We start from the raw sequence: 14,042 nt of genomic DNA on the forward strand, positions 1-14,042 counted from the left end.
ACCCTATAAAAAATTCTAGGGACATGGGCGTTAGCCTACAGACTACAGGACACCCCTAGGTTACCATACACAAGATTTGATTTTATGAGGTTTTAATCACAGCAGGAAGTGGAAAGGTCCTTAACAACTTATAAAATACATTGTATAACAATTCATTTTATGTAATGTTTTTGTAAGAAGAAATTGAGTTCTATGTGATTTTATTCTGTACTGTGGTCTTCCCAGATATTAAAATTCTGCAGTACTGGAATGTGAACGGGCGTATGGAAGAGGGATTGTTTGGGAAATATGAGTCAGCGGCCATCTGCTGGTGATTCATTTCTATAGAACATTTTAGGAAATCCTCCACAAGGCCAGGGGTACACCCTATACAGTGATGTATGGTCTGCATTTATATAAGAAGAGAGCCGTGGCTGGGTGGTGAGGAGAAGAGCTCAGACTGAACCAATTATGCCTTGGTGTGGGGGTCTCGGGGAGGTTAAACCCTCCAATCAAGCTGTGCAGGTCATCTGCGACTTGGTGAGTGATACGTTGGGGGGGGGGGCTGTTGTGATAATTACCCTGGGAAGAGGGCAAATATTGTCGTTGAGCCTCTGGGAGAAAAAAATCAAGGAGGGGGTCCTAGGTCAGAGTTACATGATTTTCTAGTGTAGATAGATAGATAGATAGATAGATAGATAGATAGATAGATAGATAGATAGATAGATAGATATGTATCTATATATATTGTAAGACTGGGGTTATCAGACTCAAGCGGTAGGTGCGTTTCCAGTGAGGACGCCAATCCAAAAATGTATTTTAAGGGCGTGGTAGCCCACTTTTATTTAAAAAAAGGAAAGTTCACTGATACATCAGTTGCACATGCAGGGGTTTCTTCCACATAACATGAATTAACGAAAATACCAAGCCACCTGGCTTACGTTTGGCAGCACGGCTGCTCCTCTTACCAGTCCTTTGACTGTGTCATTCAGCTCTCTCTGAAATCTTGGCTCCCTAGCCTTCAGTCGCAGTGCCCTGCTGCATGGCCCACCTCTGGCCCAAGAATAAGGGTTCTCCTAACACCCCTGATAGGAGCTAACCTGACTCCTGGGACTGAGACCTGCTGTCTCGTGTCTTCTGGCTGGGCCCTCTGACCCCTGGATGAGACCTGCTGTCTCATGTCTTCTGGCTGGGCCCTCTGACCCCTGGATGAGACCTGCTGTCTCGTGTCTTCTAGCTGGGCCCTCTGACCCCGGGTGAGACCTTCCGTCTCCAAACTGGAAGCTGTCTCCAAAAGGAGAGCCATGAGCAATTCTTAGACCTGACTATATAATGACCCTGCACACCTGTGTAGTGAGCCGGGTTGCAGGCCTCTAGCAAAACCTGGACCCAGGATTGAATTTTCTGATTCAGAACTACAGAACCTGGAGAGATGCTAGTTCTGAACCTTGCATTAACCCTTAATGAGACTCCTGGATCACCTTTTCCTATAAACTTATACCGACAGAGCCTCTCCCTGTCACAATATATATATGTATATAGTGTATATCTATATACACTATCTTGCCAAAAGGAAAATGAAAACTCCTCTTACAAGCTTTAACCAGGCACTGATAGAAGTTACAAGACTGCTATGTACGGGTGATAAGAAAAGGTATTTAGCATTTATATTTACTAAAATGATTGCATTTCTATGTTCTGTGTACTGTGGGGGACCAGATATAGTGAGTACAGGCTCCTGGGTTTAGTAAAGGAGTGGTATGCATGAACCCTCAGGCTCGGTTCACACATGGGCGGCACGACTTGCAGGTCGCCTCAGCGAGGCGACCTGCAAACGACTGCCGGGGCGACTTGCGAGACGACTTCTGCATAGAAGTCTATGCAAGTCGCCCCAAGTCGCCCCCAAAGTAATACAGGAACCTTTTTCTAAGTCGGAGCGACTTGCGTCGCTCCAATTAGAACGGTTCCATAGCACAGAACGGGAGGCGACTTGTCAGGCGACTAGGTCGCCTGACAAGTCGCCCCAGTGTGAACCGAGCCTCAGAGATTAGAGATCAACTAACCACAAATGTAACCAATATGGTCACACTGTATCTCAAACTACACCTCTTCTTATTTCATATCCTCAACAAGTATAATGTTTTAAATGAGTTCCCTGTGTTATTATAAAAGTAACATTTATATGTTCCACATAAAATCATTTGTAACTATTTGGATGCAAAGGAGACCAATATGTATCCTTATTTTTAAAGCTTAGCAAACATGTTACAATCTGATCTCCTTTATATCTGCCATTAAGTACATTATATTACCAAAAGTATTGGGACACCTGCCTTTACACGCACATGCACTTTAATGCAACAGGCCAACTGCTCCCCCCCCAGAAAATATTGCTGACTCTGAGGCTGAGCGCGCCCTGAGAATTCAGAACCACAGTTGGGACAACTCACAGCCATTCTCAGCATTAGGAATTACTGCCCACACACTCGGGACTGCACTCTCCGCCCCCTGTACCCCCCAGCAGTTTTCCAGCCTCTCTCCTGCAGGCTGCTGCTTGAGTGGGAGGGGAGGGGATGTGCCTGACCCCCGAGACCGCGCCCGCCTGAAAGAGGGAGGTGTGAGCAGCTGAACAGAGGGAGCCGAGTTTACTGTGAACTTCCTGGAGGTAAGCGCAGCTAGCAGTACATCGTGGATTTGTTTACAAGCACCTCTATGCTGAGTTACTCAGCTTAGCATAGAGGAGCTGTTAGTTAACAAATGGGATTGCATCCTTTCATGTGGCACAGTGAGAAATTGGGCTCATTAAAGCATTGTAACTGCTCCCTGCTGTGTGCCCTCCTGACCCCCCCGTGTATGCCCTCCTGACCTCCCTGGTGTGTGCTCTCCTGACCCCGTACTGTGCTCTCCTGACCCCATCTCCTCTCCTGGTGTGTGCCCTCCTGATCCCATCCTGTGCTCTCCTGACCTCCCTGGTGTGTGCCCTCCTGACCCCACCCTGTGCTTTCTTGACCTCCCTGGTGTGTGCCCTCCTGACCCTGTACTGTGCTCTCCTGACCTCCCTGGTGTGTGCCCTCCTGACCCCGTACTGTGCTCTCCTAACCTCCCTGGTGTGTGCCCTCCTGACCCCATCCTGTGCTCTCCTGACCTCCCCGGTGTGTGCCCTCCTGACCCCATCCTGTGCTCTCCTGACCTCCCTGGTGTGTGCCCTCCTGACCCCACCCTGTGCTTTCTTGACCTCCCTGGTGTGTGCCCTCCTGACCCTGTACTGTGCTCTCCTGACCTCCCTGGTGTGTGCTCTCCTGACCCCATCCTGTGCTCTCCTGACCTCCCCGGTGTGTGCCCTCCTGACCCCATCCTGTGCTCTCCTGACCTCCCCGGTGTGTGCCCTCCTGACCCCGTACTGTGCTCTCCTGACCTCCCTGGTGTGTGCCCTCCTGACCCCGTACTGTGCTCTCCTGACCTCCCTGGTGTGTGCCCTCCTGACCCTGTACTGTGCTCTCCTGACCTCCCTGGTGTGTGCCCTCCTGACCCCATCCTGTACTCTCCTGACCTCCCTGGTGTGTGCCCTCCTGACCCTGTACTGTGCTCTCCTGACCTCCCTGGTGTGTGCCCTCCTGACCCCATCCTGTACTCTCCTGACCTCCCTGGTGTGTGCCCTCCTGACCCCATCCTGTACTCTCCTGACCTCCCTGGTGTGTGCCCTCCTGACTCCATCCTGTGCTCTCCTGACCTCCCTGGTGTGTGCCCTCCTGACCCCATCCTGTGCTCTCCTGACCTCCCTGGTGTGTGCCCCCCGATCCTGTACTGTGCTCTCCTGACCTCCCTGGTGTGTGCCCTCCTGACTCCATCCTGTGCTCTCCTGACCTCCCTGGTGTGTGCCCTCCTGACCCTGAACTGTGCTCTCCTGACCTCCCTGGTGTGTGCCCTCCTGACCCTGTACTGTGCTCCTCTGGCCTCCCTGGTGTGTGCCATCCTGACCCTGTACTGTGCTCTTCTGACCTCCCTGGTGTGTGCCCTCCTGACCCCGTACTGTGCTCTCCTGACCTCCCTGGTGTGTGCCCTCCTGACCCCATCCTGTGCTCTCCTGACCTCCCTGGTGTGTGCCCTCCTGACCCCGTACTGTGCTCTCCTGACCTCCCTGGTGTGTGCCCTCCTGACCACATCCTGTGTTCTCCTGACCTCCCCAGTGTGTGCCCTCCTGACCCCCTACTGTGCTCTCCTGACTTCCCTTGTGTGTGCCCTCCTAACCCCGTACTGTGCTCTCCTGACCTCCCTGGTGTGTGCTCTCCTGACCCCATCTTGTGCTCTCCTGACCAACCCAGTGTGTGCTCTCCTGACCCCATACTGTGCTCTCCTGACCTCCCTGGTGTGTGCCCTCCTGACCCCATCCTGTAAATCTCCTGACCTCCCCGGTGTGTGCCTTCCCGACCCCGTACTGTGCTCTCCTGATCTCCCTGGCGTGTGCCCTCCTAACCCTGTACTGTGCTCTCCTGACCTCCCTGGTGTGTGCCCTCCTGACCCCATCCTGTCCTCTCCTGACCTCCCCTGGTGTGTGCTCTCCTGACCCCGTACTGTGCTCTCCTGACCTCCCTGGTGTGTGCTCTCCTGACCCCATCCTGTGCTCTCCTGACCTCCCTGGTGTGTGCCCTCCTGACCCCGTACTGTGCTCTCCTAACCTCCCCAGTGTGTACCCTCTTGACCCTATACTGTGCCCTCCTGACCCAGTACTGTGCTCTCCTGACCTCCCTGGTGTGCTCTCCTGACCTCCTTGGTGTGTGCCCTCCTGACCTCCCTGGTGTGTGCCCTCCTGACCCCGTACTGTGCTCTCCTGACCCCCCTGGTGTGTGCCCTCCTGACCACATCCTGTGCTCTCCTGACCTTCCTGGTGTGTGCCCTCCTGACCCCATCCTGTGGTCTCCTGACCTCCCTGGTTTGTGCCCTCCTGACCCCGTACTATGCTCTCCTGAACTCCCTGGTGTGTGCCCTCCTGACCCCATCCTGTGCTCTCCTGACCTCCCTGGTGTGTGCCCTCCTGACCCCATACTGTGCTCTCCTGACCTCCCTGGTGTGTGCCCTCCTGACCCCGTACTGTGCTCTCCTGACCTCCCCAGTATGTGCCCTCCTGACCCCGTACGGTGCTCTCCTGACCTCCCCAGTGTGTGCCCTCCTGACCCCATACTGTGCTCTCCTGACCTCCCTGGTGTGTGCCCTCCTGACCCCATCCTGTGATCTCCTGATCTCCCCGGTGTGTGCCCTCCTGACCCCGTACTGTGCTCTCCTGACCTCCACTGGTGTGTGCCTTCCTGACCCATCCTGTGCTCTCCTGACCTCCCCAGTGTGTGCCCTTCTGACCCCGTACTGTGCTCTCCGGACCCCCCTGGTATGCTCTCCTGACCTCCCCAGTGAGTGCTCTCCTGACCCCATACTGTGCTCTCCTGACCTCCCTGGTGTGAGCCCTCCTGACCCCATCCTTTGCTCTCCTGACCTCCCCAGTGTGTGCCCTCCTGACCCCACACTGTGCTTTCCTGACCCCATCCTGTGCTCTCCTGACCTCCCTGGTGTGCACCCTCCTGACCCCATACTGTACTCTCCTGACCTCCCTGGTGTGTGCCCTCCTGACCCCGTACTGTGCTGTCCTGACCTCTCGCCGGTGTGTGCCCTCCTGACCCCATACTGTGCCCTCCTGACTTCCCTTGTGTGTGCCATCCTGACCTCCCTGTTGTGTGCTCTCCTAACCTCCCTGGTGTGTGCTCTCCTGACCCCCCCCCAGTTCTGTAAGCAACACCTTATTTTCTGGCAGCGTTCCTCCCGAGACTAGACTCTGGATCCGCCCCTGATTTAATGGCATCCCAGTCTTAGTCCGTAGGGTTCAATATTGAGTTGGCCCACCCTTTGCAGCTATAACAGCTTCAACTCTTCTGGGAAGGCTGTCCACAAAGTTTAGGAGTGTGTCTATGGGAATGTTTGACCATTCTTCCAGAAGTGCATTTGTGAGGTCAGGCACTGATGTTGGAGTCTCCACTCGAATTCATTCTAAAGGTGTTCTATCAGGTTGAGGTCAGAACGCCACCCCAGTCAAGTTCCTCCACCTCAAACTCACTCATCCATGTCATTATACTTTGTGCACTAGTCCAAATCATTTGGTGGAGGGGGGTTTATGGTGTGGGGGTTGTTTTTCAGGGGTTGGGCTTGGCCCCTTAGTTCCAGTGAAGGGAACTTTTAAGGTGTCAGCATACCAAGACATTTTGGATAATTTCATGCTCCCAACTTTGTGGGAACAGTTTAGGGATGGCCTCTTCCTGTTCCAACATGACTGCACACCAGTGCACAAAGCAAGGTCCATGTAAAGCAGGGGTGTTAAACTCAATTTTTTATGATGGGCCACATCAGCATTATGGTTTCCCCTTAAAGGGCCGGTTGTATCTGTAAGACTAGATGTCCAGAGCACCCCATCCCCCCTAACATCAGATGTCAAGAGCCCCCCCTTACCATTAGATGTCAAGAGTCCCCCACCCTCCCTTACATCACAGTGCACCCCCTTACCTTGTGCTGCTGCCAGGAAGAAACTGGGGGGTGGAGATGGGAAGCAGAAAGTGCAGGGTCTGGAGGAGGACCAGAGGAGGGCTGTAGTCAGCTGGCAGAGTCTGTTGAATGCTGAGGCCAGGGAAGGCAGGGTTGAGGAGGTGCTGCTGCTGCCCAGAGAGGTGCAGGATCTGCAGGAGGAGTTCTGTCCTCCTCTCTGCTGCTAACTGCTGAGACAAGGTGAGGGCAACAACTAGGGGGTTGCCCGCAGGAGAAGTGCAAGGGTGGTATGAAATGTCCTGGAGGGCTGGATTTGGCCCCCGGGCCTTGTGTTTGAAATATGTGATGTAGAGGAACTGATGCCCTCCATTCTCTCCTGCAGCCGCTGAATGTCTGTGGAAGAGAGGATAAGTAGTGGGCATTCAGAAGCTATATGGAGGGATTGATTCCTCTACATGCTCTACATTATTAAAGTGTATATAAAACCTCAAAATGTGATATATTGCAGTATACCAGTCCTAAGGCGTAGTGTTTTTTTTCCTTTACTGTTACCCGGTGATCCCACCAGTAGCACACTTCCTGACCAGCTCCCTGTTGCACAATATTGAATTTATTTTGTTCATTGGTATATTTACGTAATGGAATTGCTCAGCAACTCATGCCCTTTTTTACCAATGTTTGCAAATTGGCCTTGAAAAAACTAACAAGAATTGGCTTTGGTATATTATAATTGGGTTCAGGCACAGTGTTCAGGGCTCATAGATTTCAGGCTGGGTTCACTGATCCTTGAGATTACACTTTAATACTCAGTTTCTACCACTAGAGATTCACTTACAATTCTAATTGTTCTAGTGTACTCTGCTTGTAAGAAGAAAGAAGGAATTATCTGTATAGGCGACACTGGCAGGGCAGGATCTAGGGGGATTCTGGGGTGGGCTGTGCCCCCCCCCCCATATTTTAGCTGTGCCCCCTAGGTTTCTGAGAGTGAATGCACGGAACCATGATGTCTGATGCAGACAGTTGATATAAGGGGGCACTCTGATGGGAACATCTGTTGTAAGGGGGCAAACTGATGGAGACCATGATAGAAGGAGACACTCTAATGGGGACAATGATATAGGGGGACACTGTGATAGAGACCATGATATAAGGGGGCACTCTGATGGGAACACCTGATGTAAGGGGGCACGCTGATGGGGACCATGATAGAAGGAGGAGACACTCTAATGGGAACAATGATATAGGGGGACACTGTGATGGAGACCATGAAATAAGGGGGCACTCTGATGGGGACACCTGATGAAAGGGGGCACTCTGATGGTGACCATGATATAAGGGGGCACTCTGATGGGGACCATGTTTAAAGGGGAAACTCTGATGGTGACCATCATGATGTAAGGGGCACTCTGATGGGGACCATGATAGAAGGGGGCACTCTGATGGGGACCATGATAGAAGGGGGCACTCTGATGGGGACCATGATATAACTGAACATATGTAAGGGGCACTCTGTTGAGGACAATTGATGTAAGGAGACACTCTGATGGGGATATCTGATGTAAGGGAGACCACCTGATTGGGGCACCTGATGTAAAGTGGCAATCTGATGGAGACCCTGATATAAGGGGTCACTCTGATGGGGACATCTGATGTAAGAGGGCACTCTAATGGGCACCCTGATGCAAAGGGGCACTCCGATGGGACATCGGATATAAGGGGACAGAGGTTCTGTTTAATTCTCATAATCTAATGACAGCGTAATACATATTAGTGTTTCCCAGGTCATGACACTGTGTGATAGACTGTCAGTGACTCACACACAGTGTTGACTTCATTCCCCTTGACTTTTTTTACTGCCCCCCCAGATTAGATCCGGCCCTGGACACTGGGGTGCCCATGTCTATCGCCTGGTGCTTGTGGGATGTGGAATGACAATGGCAAGATAATGGCACATATATGAGCCAACCTATAGAAAAGAGGGCAATATCTGATTGCCAAGTGTATATAATCTGGGGGTCTCCTGTTCTTCAGTTACAAGTGACCGGATCATTTCATCCTGGTCTAGTGACATCACAGGCTGCTCTCCTATAAATAAGGAGAAGATATTGGGGTGCTCACTGATGTGTTTTCTCTTCCAGTTCAAAGCGGAGATAGAGCAAAAATCTGGGAAGAACTTTGTGACTTATGAAGCCGTTGAGTACAAAACACAGCTTGTGGCCGGTGTCAATTTCTTTGTCAAGGTAATACAGACAGCAAAGTGATACACCTAATGTCTTGTTATATTTAAAATGCTAATATCCATAATAGTATACATAAACTATGGGAGTAAACATACACTATAAAACAGCGCTAATGTTGAGCAAAGCTATATAAGAAATCATGCGGCCAACTACGCATAAAAAACATCAAACAGAGAAGTAGAGAGTCCGTGAAGTGGTCAGAGGAATGTCCATAAGTGACAATACAGCCGTATCCCAGTGTGCGCCTTCCACCGGTCAGTGAAATTTCACCATGTGTTAACACTCTCCCCCTAGGGGGTCAGACTCACCAGATCTGCAAATCATAAAAGCCTCCAAGAGCAAAAAGATCTCCTCAACACCTCTCTCTCAATACCACTCCGGGGGGTTTTCAGGGGGGGTCACAACTCCACATGTAATTCCTCTATCCGGCTTGTTGTTAGAGCTTCCATCAGAAGTTTCCTCCTACTCCACAGGCTGCACAGTGGCTCATACTGTGAAGATGAAATACCTCCTTGTGGGGTGAATAATAGTGATTGTCCTCTAATCAACTGACAGACAGATCTTGCCGCCACCTGGCATCTGGAATAAGAAATAACCAGACACTGAGGACACTGAACCTCTATGAGAACAATCTGGAGGGTCCTCATTTCAGGGATCTGATGGAAGCTCTAACAACAAGCCGGATAGAGGAATTACATGTGGAGTTGTGACCCCCCCTGAAAACCCCCCGGAGTGGTATTGAGAGAGAGGTGTTGAGGAGATCTTTTTGCTCTTGGAGGCTTTTATGATTTGCAGATCTGGTGAGTCTGACCCCCTAGGGGGAGAGTGTTAACACATGGTGAAATTTCACTGACCGGTGGAAGGCGCACACTGGGATACGGCTGTATTGTCACTTATGGACATTCCTCTGACCACTTCACGGACTCTCTACTTCTCTGTTTGATGTTTTTTATGCGTAGTTGGCCGCATGATTTCTTATATAGCTTTGCTCAACATTAGCACTGTTTTATAGTGTATGTTTACTCCCATAGTTTATGTATACTATTATGGATATTTTCATTTTATAATTTTAAAACGGCTGCTGTCTTTTTAAGTACTCAGTTTAGATACTGTAAGTCTTTTTATTCTTTATATTTTCCAGTTTGTAGTTCTATCTCTGTTTAAAACATTAACTTATCCATTTGGCGCTGAGTGGTGTGCTGCAGGCCTGAGCAAACCTATCCCTATATTTAAAATGCTGTTACTACCCTGTTTCCCTGAAAATAAGACCTAGGGTGATCGTCAGTGATGACTGCAATATAAGCTCTCCCCCCCAAATAAGCCCTAGTTAAAGTCCTTGTAGGTCTTATTTTTAGGGTAGGGCTTATTTTTCGCTGAAACAGGGTAGGGCTTATTTGGGGGGTAGGGCTTATATTGCAGCCATCACCGACAATCACGCTAGGTCTTATTTTCGGGGAAACAGGGTATGCCACTAGATTTACCTCTCTGGCAGATGGCGAGTTAAATATTCCCTCACTTGGAGATCTTTGGGCTCTTCTGCTACCTGACATTTCCAGGTGTGTCAAATGGTTGATTTCCCCACTTGATACCAGGGCTGCAGATAGGGGGGAACAGCCGGCCCTCCTTTACAGGGCCCATTCCCAATCAGTTCAGCAGGGGGGCCCAGGCAGCAGGGAGAATCAGATCATGGACAAAGGTGATCAGTGCTGTGCGTGGGGAGGGTGCAATTACTGGAACCAATACCCCTATATGGCTATCCCTGCAGCAGCTGAAAGCTGTTTTATCCTCCCTTTCATATGGTGGCGGCAGCACCCGGCAGCCGAGGGACAGATCGGCTTCGGGTGCCAACTTCGCAGGCAACCTGGACAGGTGAGTGTCCTTATTTTAAAAGTAAGCAGCTGCAGTATTTGTAGCTGTTGACTTAAAAAAAAAAAAAAAAGGCAGAACTCCGCTTTAGCCACACCCCCTGTCGCCAGCTCACTTAGTCCTTCAGAGAGATCAGTCTGACGATGGGGGGCGGATGTCTGGTGTCCATGCACATGGTGTGGACTCACCTCTCTTCTGTGGTAGTCTGCTGGTGGGGATCCTCTGCCTCCGGCCACATTCGATTACATTGTTCACCCGGAGTGGCGCCGGTGATAGAGAGGAGGAAGAGGGGCTGAGAGCCATGTGTTCCTGGAGAGCACCGATTTTATCACGGCGGCCATGTGCCTCCTCCTCCTAGGCCATGGGATCGCTTCACCTCTTGGCCAATCATGAAATGGGATCCGCTTCCTGATTGGCCAGGGAGGAGAATCAGTGTGACAATAGCGAGTATTCATTCGCTAATGTCACACAACTGGGTGGGATCAGGGCACAGTGCCCACCCTTTTTTTGAAGCCTATTAGAGCTTCTGGCTCTAATCACGTGCTTAAAAAACAAAAAAAAAACAAAACGAAAAACCCCATTGGAATCCATGCATCTGGTGCCCTGCATGTGGATTAGGGGGCCAGATGCATGGATAGGGGGGCGCGTCCCTGAGCCCCTAATAGAGTGGCCGCCACTGCTCCTGACTAGTCTAGCTAAAGCTCCCCACTTCCCAAACCAGGTATAAAATATCACACAGGACCAGTCAAATTGGGCACTAAAAGAGCACGTCATGCCTTCTCCCCCCTACAAGAATATGATAAACCTCCATCATGACAAAGTCAGACTAGTTCTACACCAACACTCTGAGCCCACTTCATAACCAACAACCTCCTCTACTTCTCTCTCAGTTTCTTGCATAAGGAACATGTCCTCAATAACCCGAATGTCCAGACCACATAGTGATTAAACGTTGTGCTCTTTACTTATAGAGGTTTTGGTGCAAATCCAGCAAGTTGTCCATTTCTTCAGTAATATGCCCGTGTTACAGCACATCCTTCTATCACAGTGCAATCAATACTTCATGGTGTAAGTTATCATTACCCATGGGAGAGCATGAATACCCAAATTTAGCATCCAACGAAAAGTCCAGTGTTTGGGAAACAGCATAAAGGCCCCATCTCCCAAAAGGTAGACGTCCTTGTTTTCATTCCTTGTTGCATCCTAGTGATGCTGATCTCCTCTTCATTTCTTGTTGCAACCTAGTGATGCTGATCTCCTGTTTACATTAATTGGCACCACTTTTGACTGCACATTTTTGCTGTGGGCTGGCCTCCTGATAGTGACAACAGTGGGTGCTGCAGCTTGTAGTCTCCACCAGGGGCACTTGTGACAAGGTGACAACTCAAGGGGGCACTATTCAGGGACAGTTGCCCTCACATGATGGGCCTTTATGGCAGGATCACCAGATATTATTTCATTTAAATTTGTAGATTTAAAAGGTGCAAAACATCTTTTGAAATTGCATTAACTTCTTAAAACGTATATGAGATTTTAGTGATTGGGTTTACATCTACTTTAAATCCCCCTGTATGAGCTTTACAATGATCCTGATATGAGTGGGGAAAAAGGAAAATAGTCTTCTCCAAGTACGAGCTTCAATAATTATTGGTGTTGTTGGTGTGATCATCTATTTTCCTTGTGTTTTCCCCCTCAGATCCATGTAGGAGCTGAGCAGTATATACATCTGCGGATATATTGGGAGCTTCCATTTGAAGAGGATGGAATAAGCCTCACCGCCTTCCAACTGGGCAAGACGAAGGAAGAGGAGATCGTCCACTTTGAGCCTGATGATGATTAATCCAGCTTCTGCTCTCTCCTGTCAATTTTGAATTTATTTCTTTGCTGACCATAAGTTATAAGTATCTAGTCAATAAAGTTCCATTGTGTTGGCATGCTGTTAATACAGACATGGATGTAACAACTAATTTCATATTTTATACTGTGATTTCTGGTTTTGCCACTAGGTGGTAGTGTGTGTTATGTTCAATGCATGGATAATGTAAATGTTTTTCTTGTGGAACTACAGTCTCTGTGTTAAACATTTTCCAATAAAACAAGAAGGGTTCAGTCCTGTTTCCAGCACCATATTGACTGGTAAGAGTCGTATCTGGAACAACTTTCCACCATGTTGAAACAAAGTTAACAGTTTTACTTACTAAGCAGCATTAATGTAGCCTCAAAGGAAGCAAAGGCACTGAGCAAATCCACTCCTGGTCCTAATTCTACAGCATTTGGCTTTATTGTGCAATCCTCATCATAGTGTGCTTGTTAAAGCGTTTCCAATATCATATATACATATATTTTCATGTTATAAGAGAAGTAAAGGATACTATTTTTGTGCAGGTTTATACTTAACTCGGTGGATGCAGCATCTGTATGATGCTTCATCTGTTCCCCCGCCACCTCTGCACTGAGAACTGAGCGATCGAACATCGCTGAGGGCTCTGTTCTCACAGCTCCCCGAGCAGAGAGCTGCTGACTGTCAATCGGCAGCTCTCCGCTCTTCTCCCTCCTTGTTCATTGGAGCGCTGGGCTGTGGAGGGGCGGGGAGCGGCCATCTCAGGCTCTCAGCAGCTTGCTGAGAGCCTGAGAGGGTTATCAGTCCAGGCACCTGATCCAGAATATATTGTCAGGATGACGCGGTGCCTGGACTGATCTGTCTGATGTCAGCAGAGAGAGGACTTCAGACCACTCTCTGCTGAAAACTGGTCACAGGAGTGCAAAACTAATTGCACTCCTGTGATCCATAGGAGAAGCCCAGCCAAATGAGGTTTGGCTGGACTTCTCCTTTAAGTATATACAGGCATACCTCGCTTTACGTACCCTCACTTTATGTACACTCACTTTACGCACCCTCGAGTATGAACACATTGGTGTCTATGGGAAATCTTGTGTAGCTTGACGTGGCATTGCTCCCAGTTTTTAAAGCGGAGTTCCACCCAAAAGTGTAGCCTCTGCTTATTTGCCTCCTCCCCTCTCCGATGCCACATTTGGCACCTTTAAAGGGAGAGGGGGAATGGGTACTTATTTTTGACAAGTCCCTGTCCCCACTTCTGGGCACCACGACGCGGCCCCCTCCTCCTTCCTCTGCTGCTGGGCCAATTAGAAAAGGCAGCATGCTTTGTGCATGCGCAATAGGGAACCAACCAGCTGTGAACCCGAAGGGCTTCCCTGCTGGTTTCCCTTATAGGAGATAGCGGCGGCAGCACCCGACAGCCGATCTGAAAATCGGCTGGGGTGCCGACATTGCGGGCTCCCTGGGCAGGTGAGTGTCCTTATATTAAAAGTCAGAAGCTACAGTATTTGTAGCTGCTGACTTTTAACTTTTTTTTCCCCAGGTGAAACTCCTCTTTAACATTGGCATCTATGGGAAATCTTTGTCAGCTTGACATG

At 49.7% G+C, this 14,042-nt stretch overlaps 1 protein-coding gene across 1 annotated transcript; it reads left to right on the top strand.

Annotated features, from left to right (window-relative positions):
* Positions 1 to 266: 266 nt before the first annotated feature.
* Positions 267 to 12,734, top strand: LOC141129428 (cystatin-A-like). Its single transcript, XM_073617460.1, has 3 exons — positions 267 to 519; positions 8,640 to 8,741; positions 12,304 to 12,734. Exons 1-3 carry the CDS (start codon positions 451 to 453, stop codon positions 12,445 to 12,447), a joined length of 315 nt encoding a protein of 104 aa, XP_073473561.1. The 5' UTR covers positions 267 to 450; the 3' UTR covers positions 12,448 to 12,734.
* Positions 12,735 to 14,042: the final 1,308 nt, after the last annotated feature.

The sequence above is a fragment of the Aquarana catesbeiana genome, linkage group LG02, assembly GCF_042186555.1.
Source record: "Aquarana catesbeiana isolate 2022-GZ linkage group LG02, ASM4218655v1, whole genome shotgun sequence".
In the NCBI taxonomy this organism is placed as follows: Eukaryota; Metazoa; Chordata; class Amphibia; order Anura; family Ranidae; genus Aquarana; species Aquarana catesbeiana.

Coding starts and splice junctions, on each gene's coding strand:
- LOC141129428 (XM_073617460.1), top strand. CDS start 451: ATGCCTTGGTGTGGGGGTCTCGGGGAGGTTAAACCCTCCAATCAAGCT. Junction 520..8,639: donor TGCAGGTCATCTGCGACTTG/GTGAGTGATACG, acceptor TTTCTCTTCCAG/TTCAAAGCGGAGATAGAGCA. Junction 8,742..12,303: donor GTGTCAATTTCTTTGTCAAG/GTAATACAGACA, acceptor TTTCCCCCTCAG/ATCCATGTAGGAGCTGAGCA.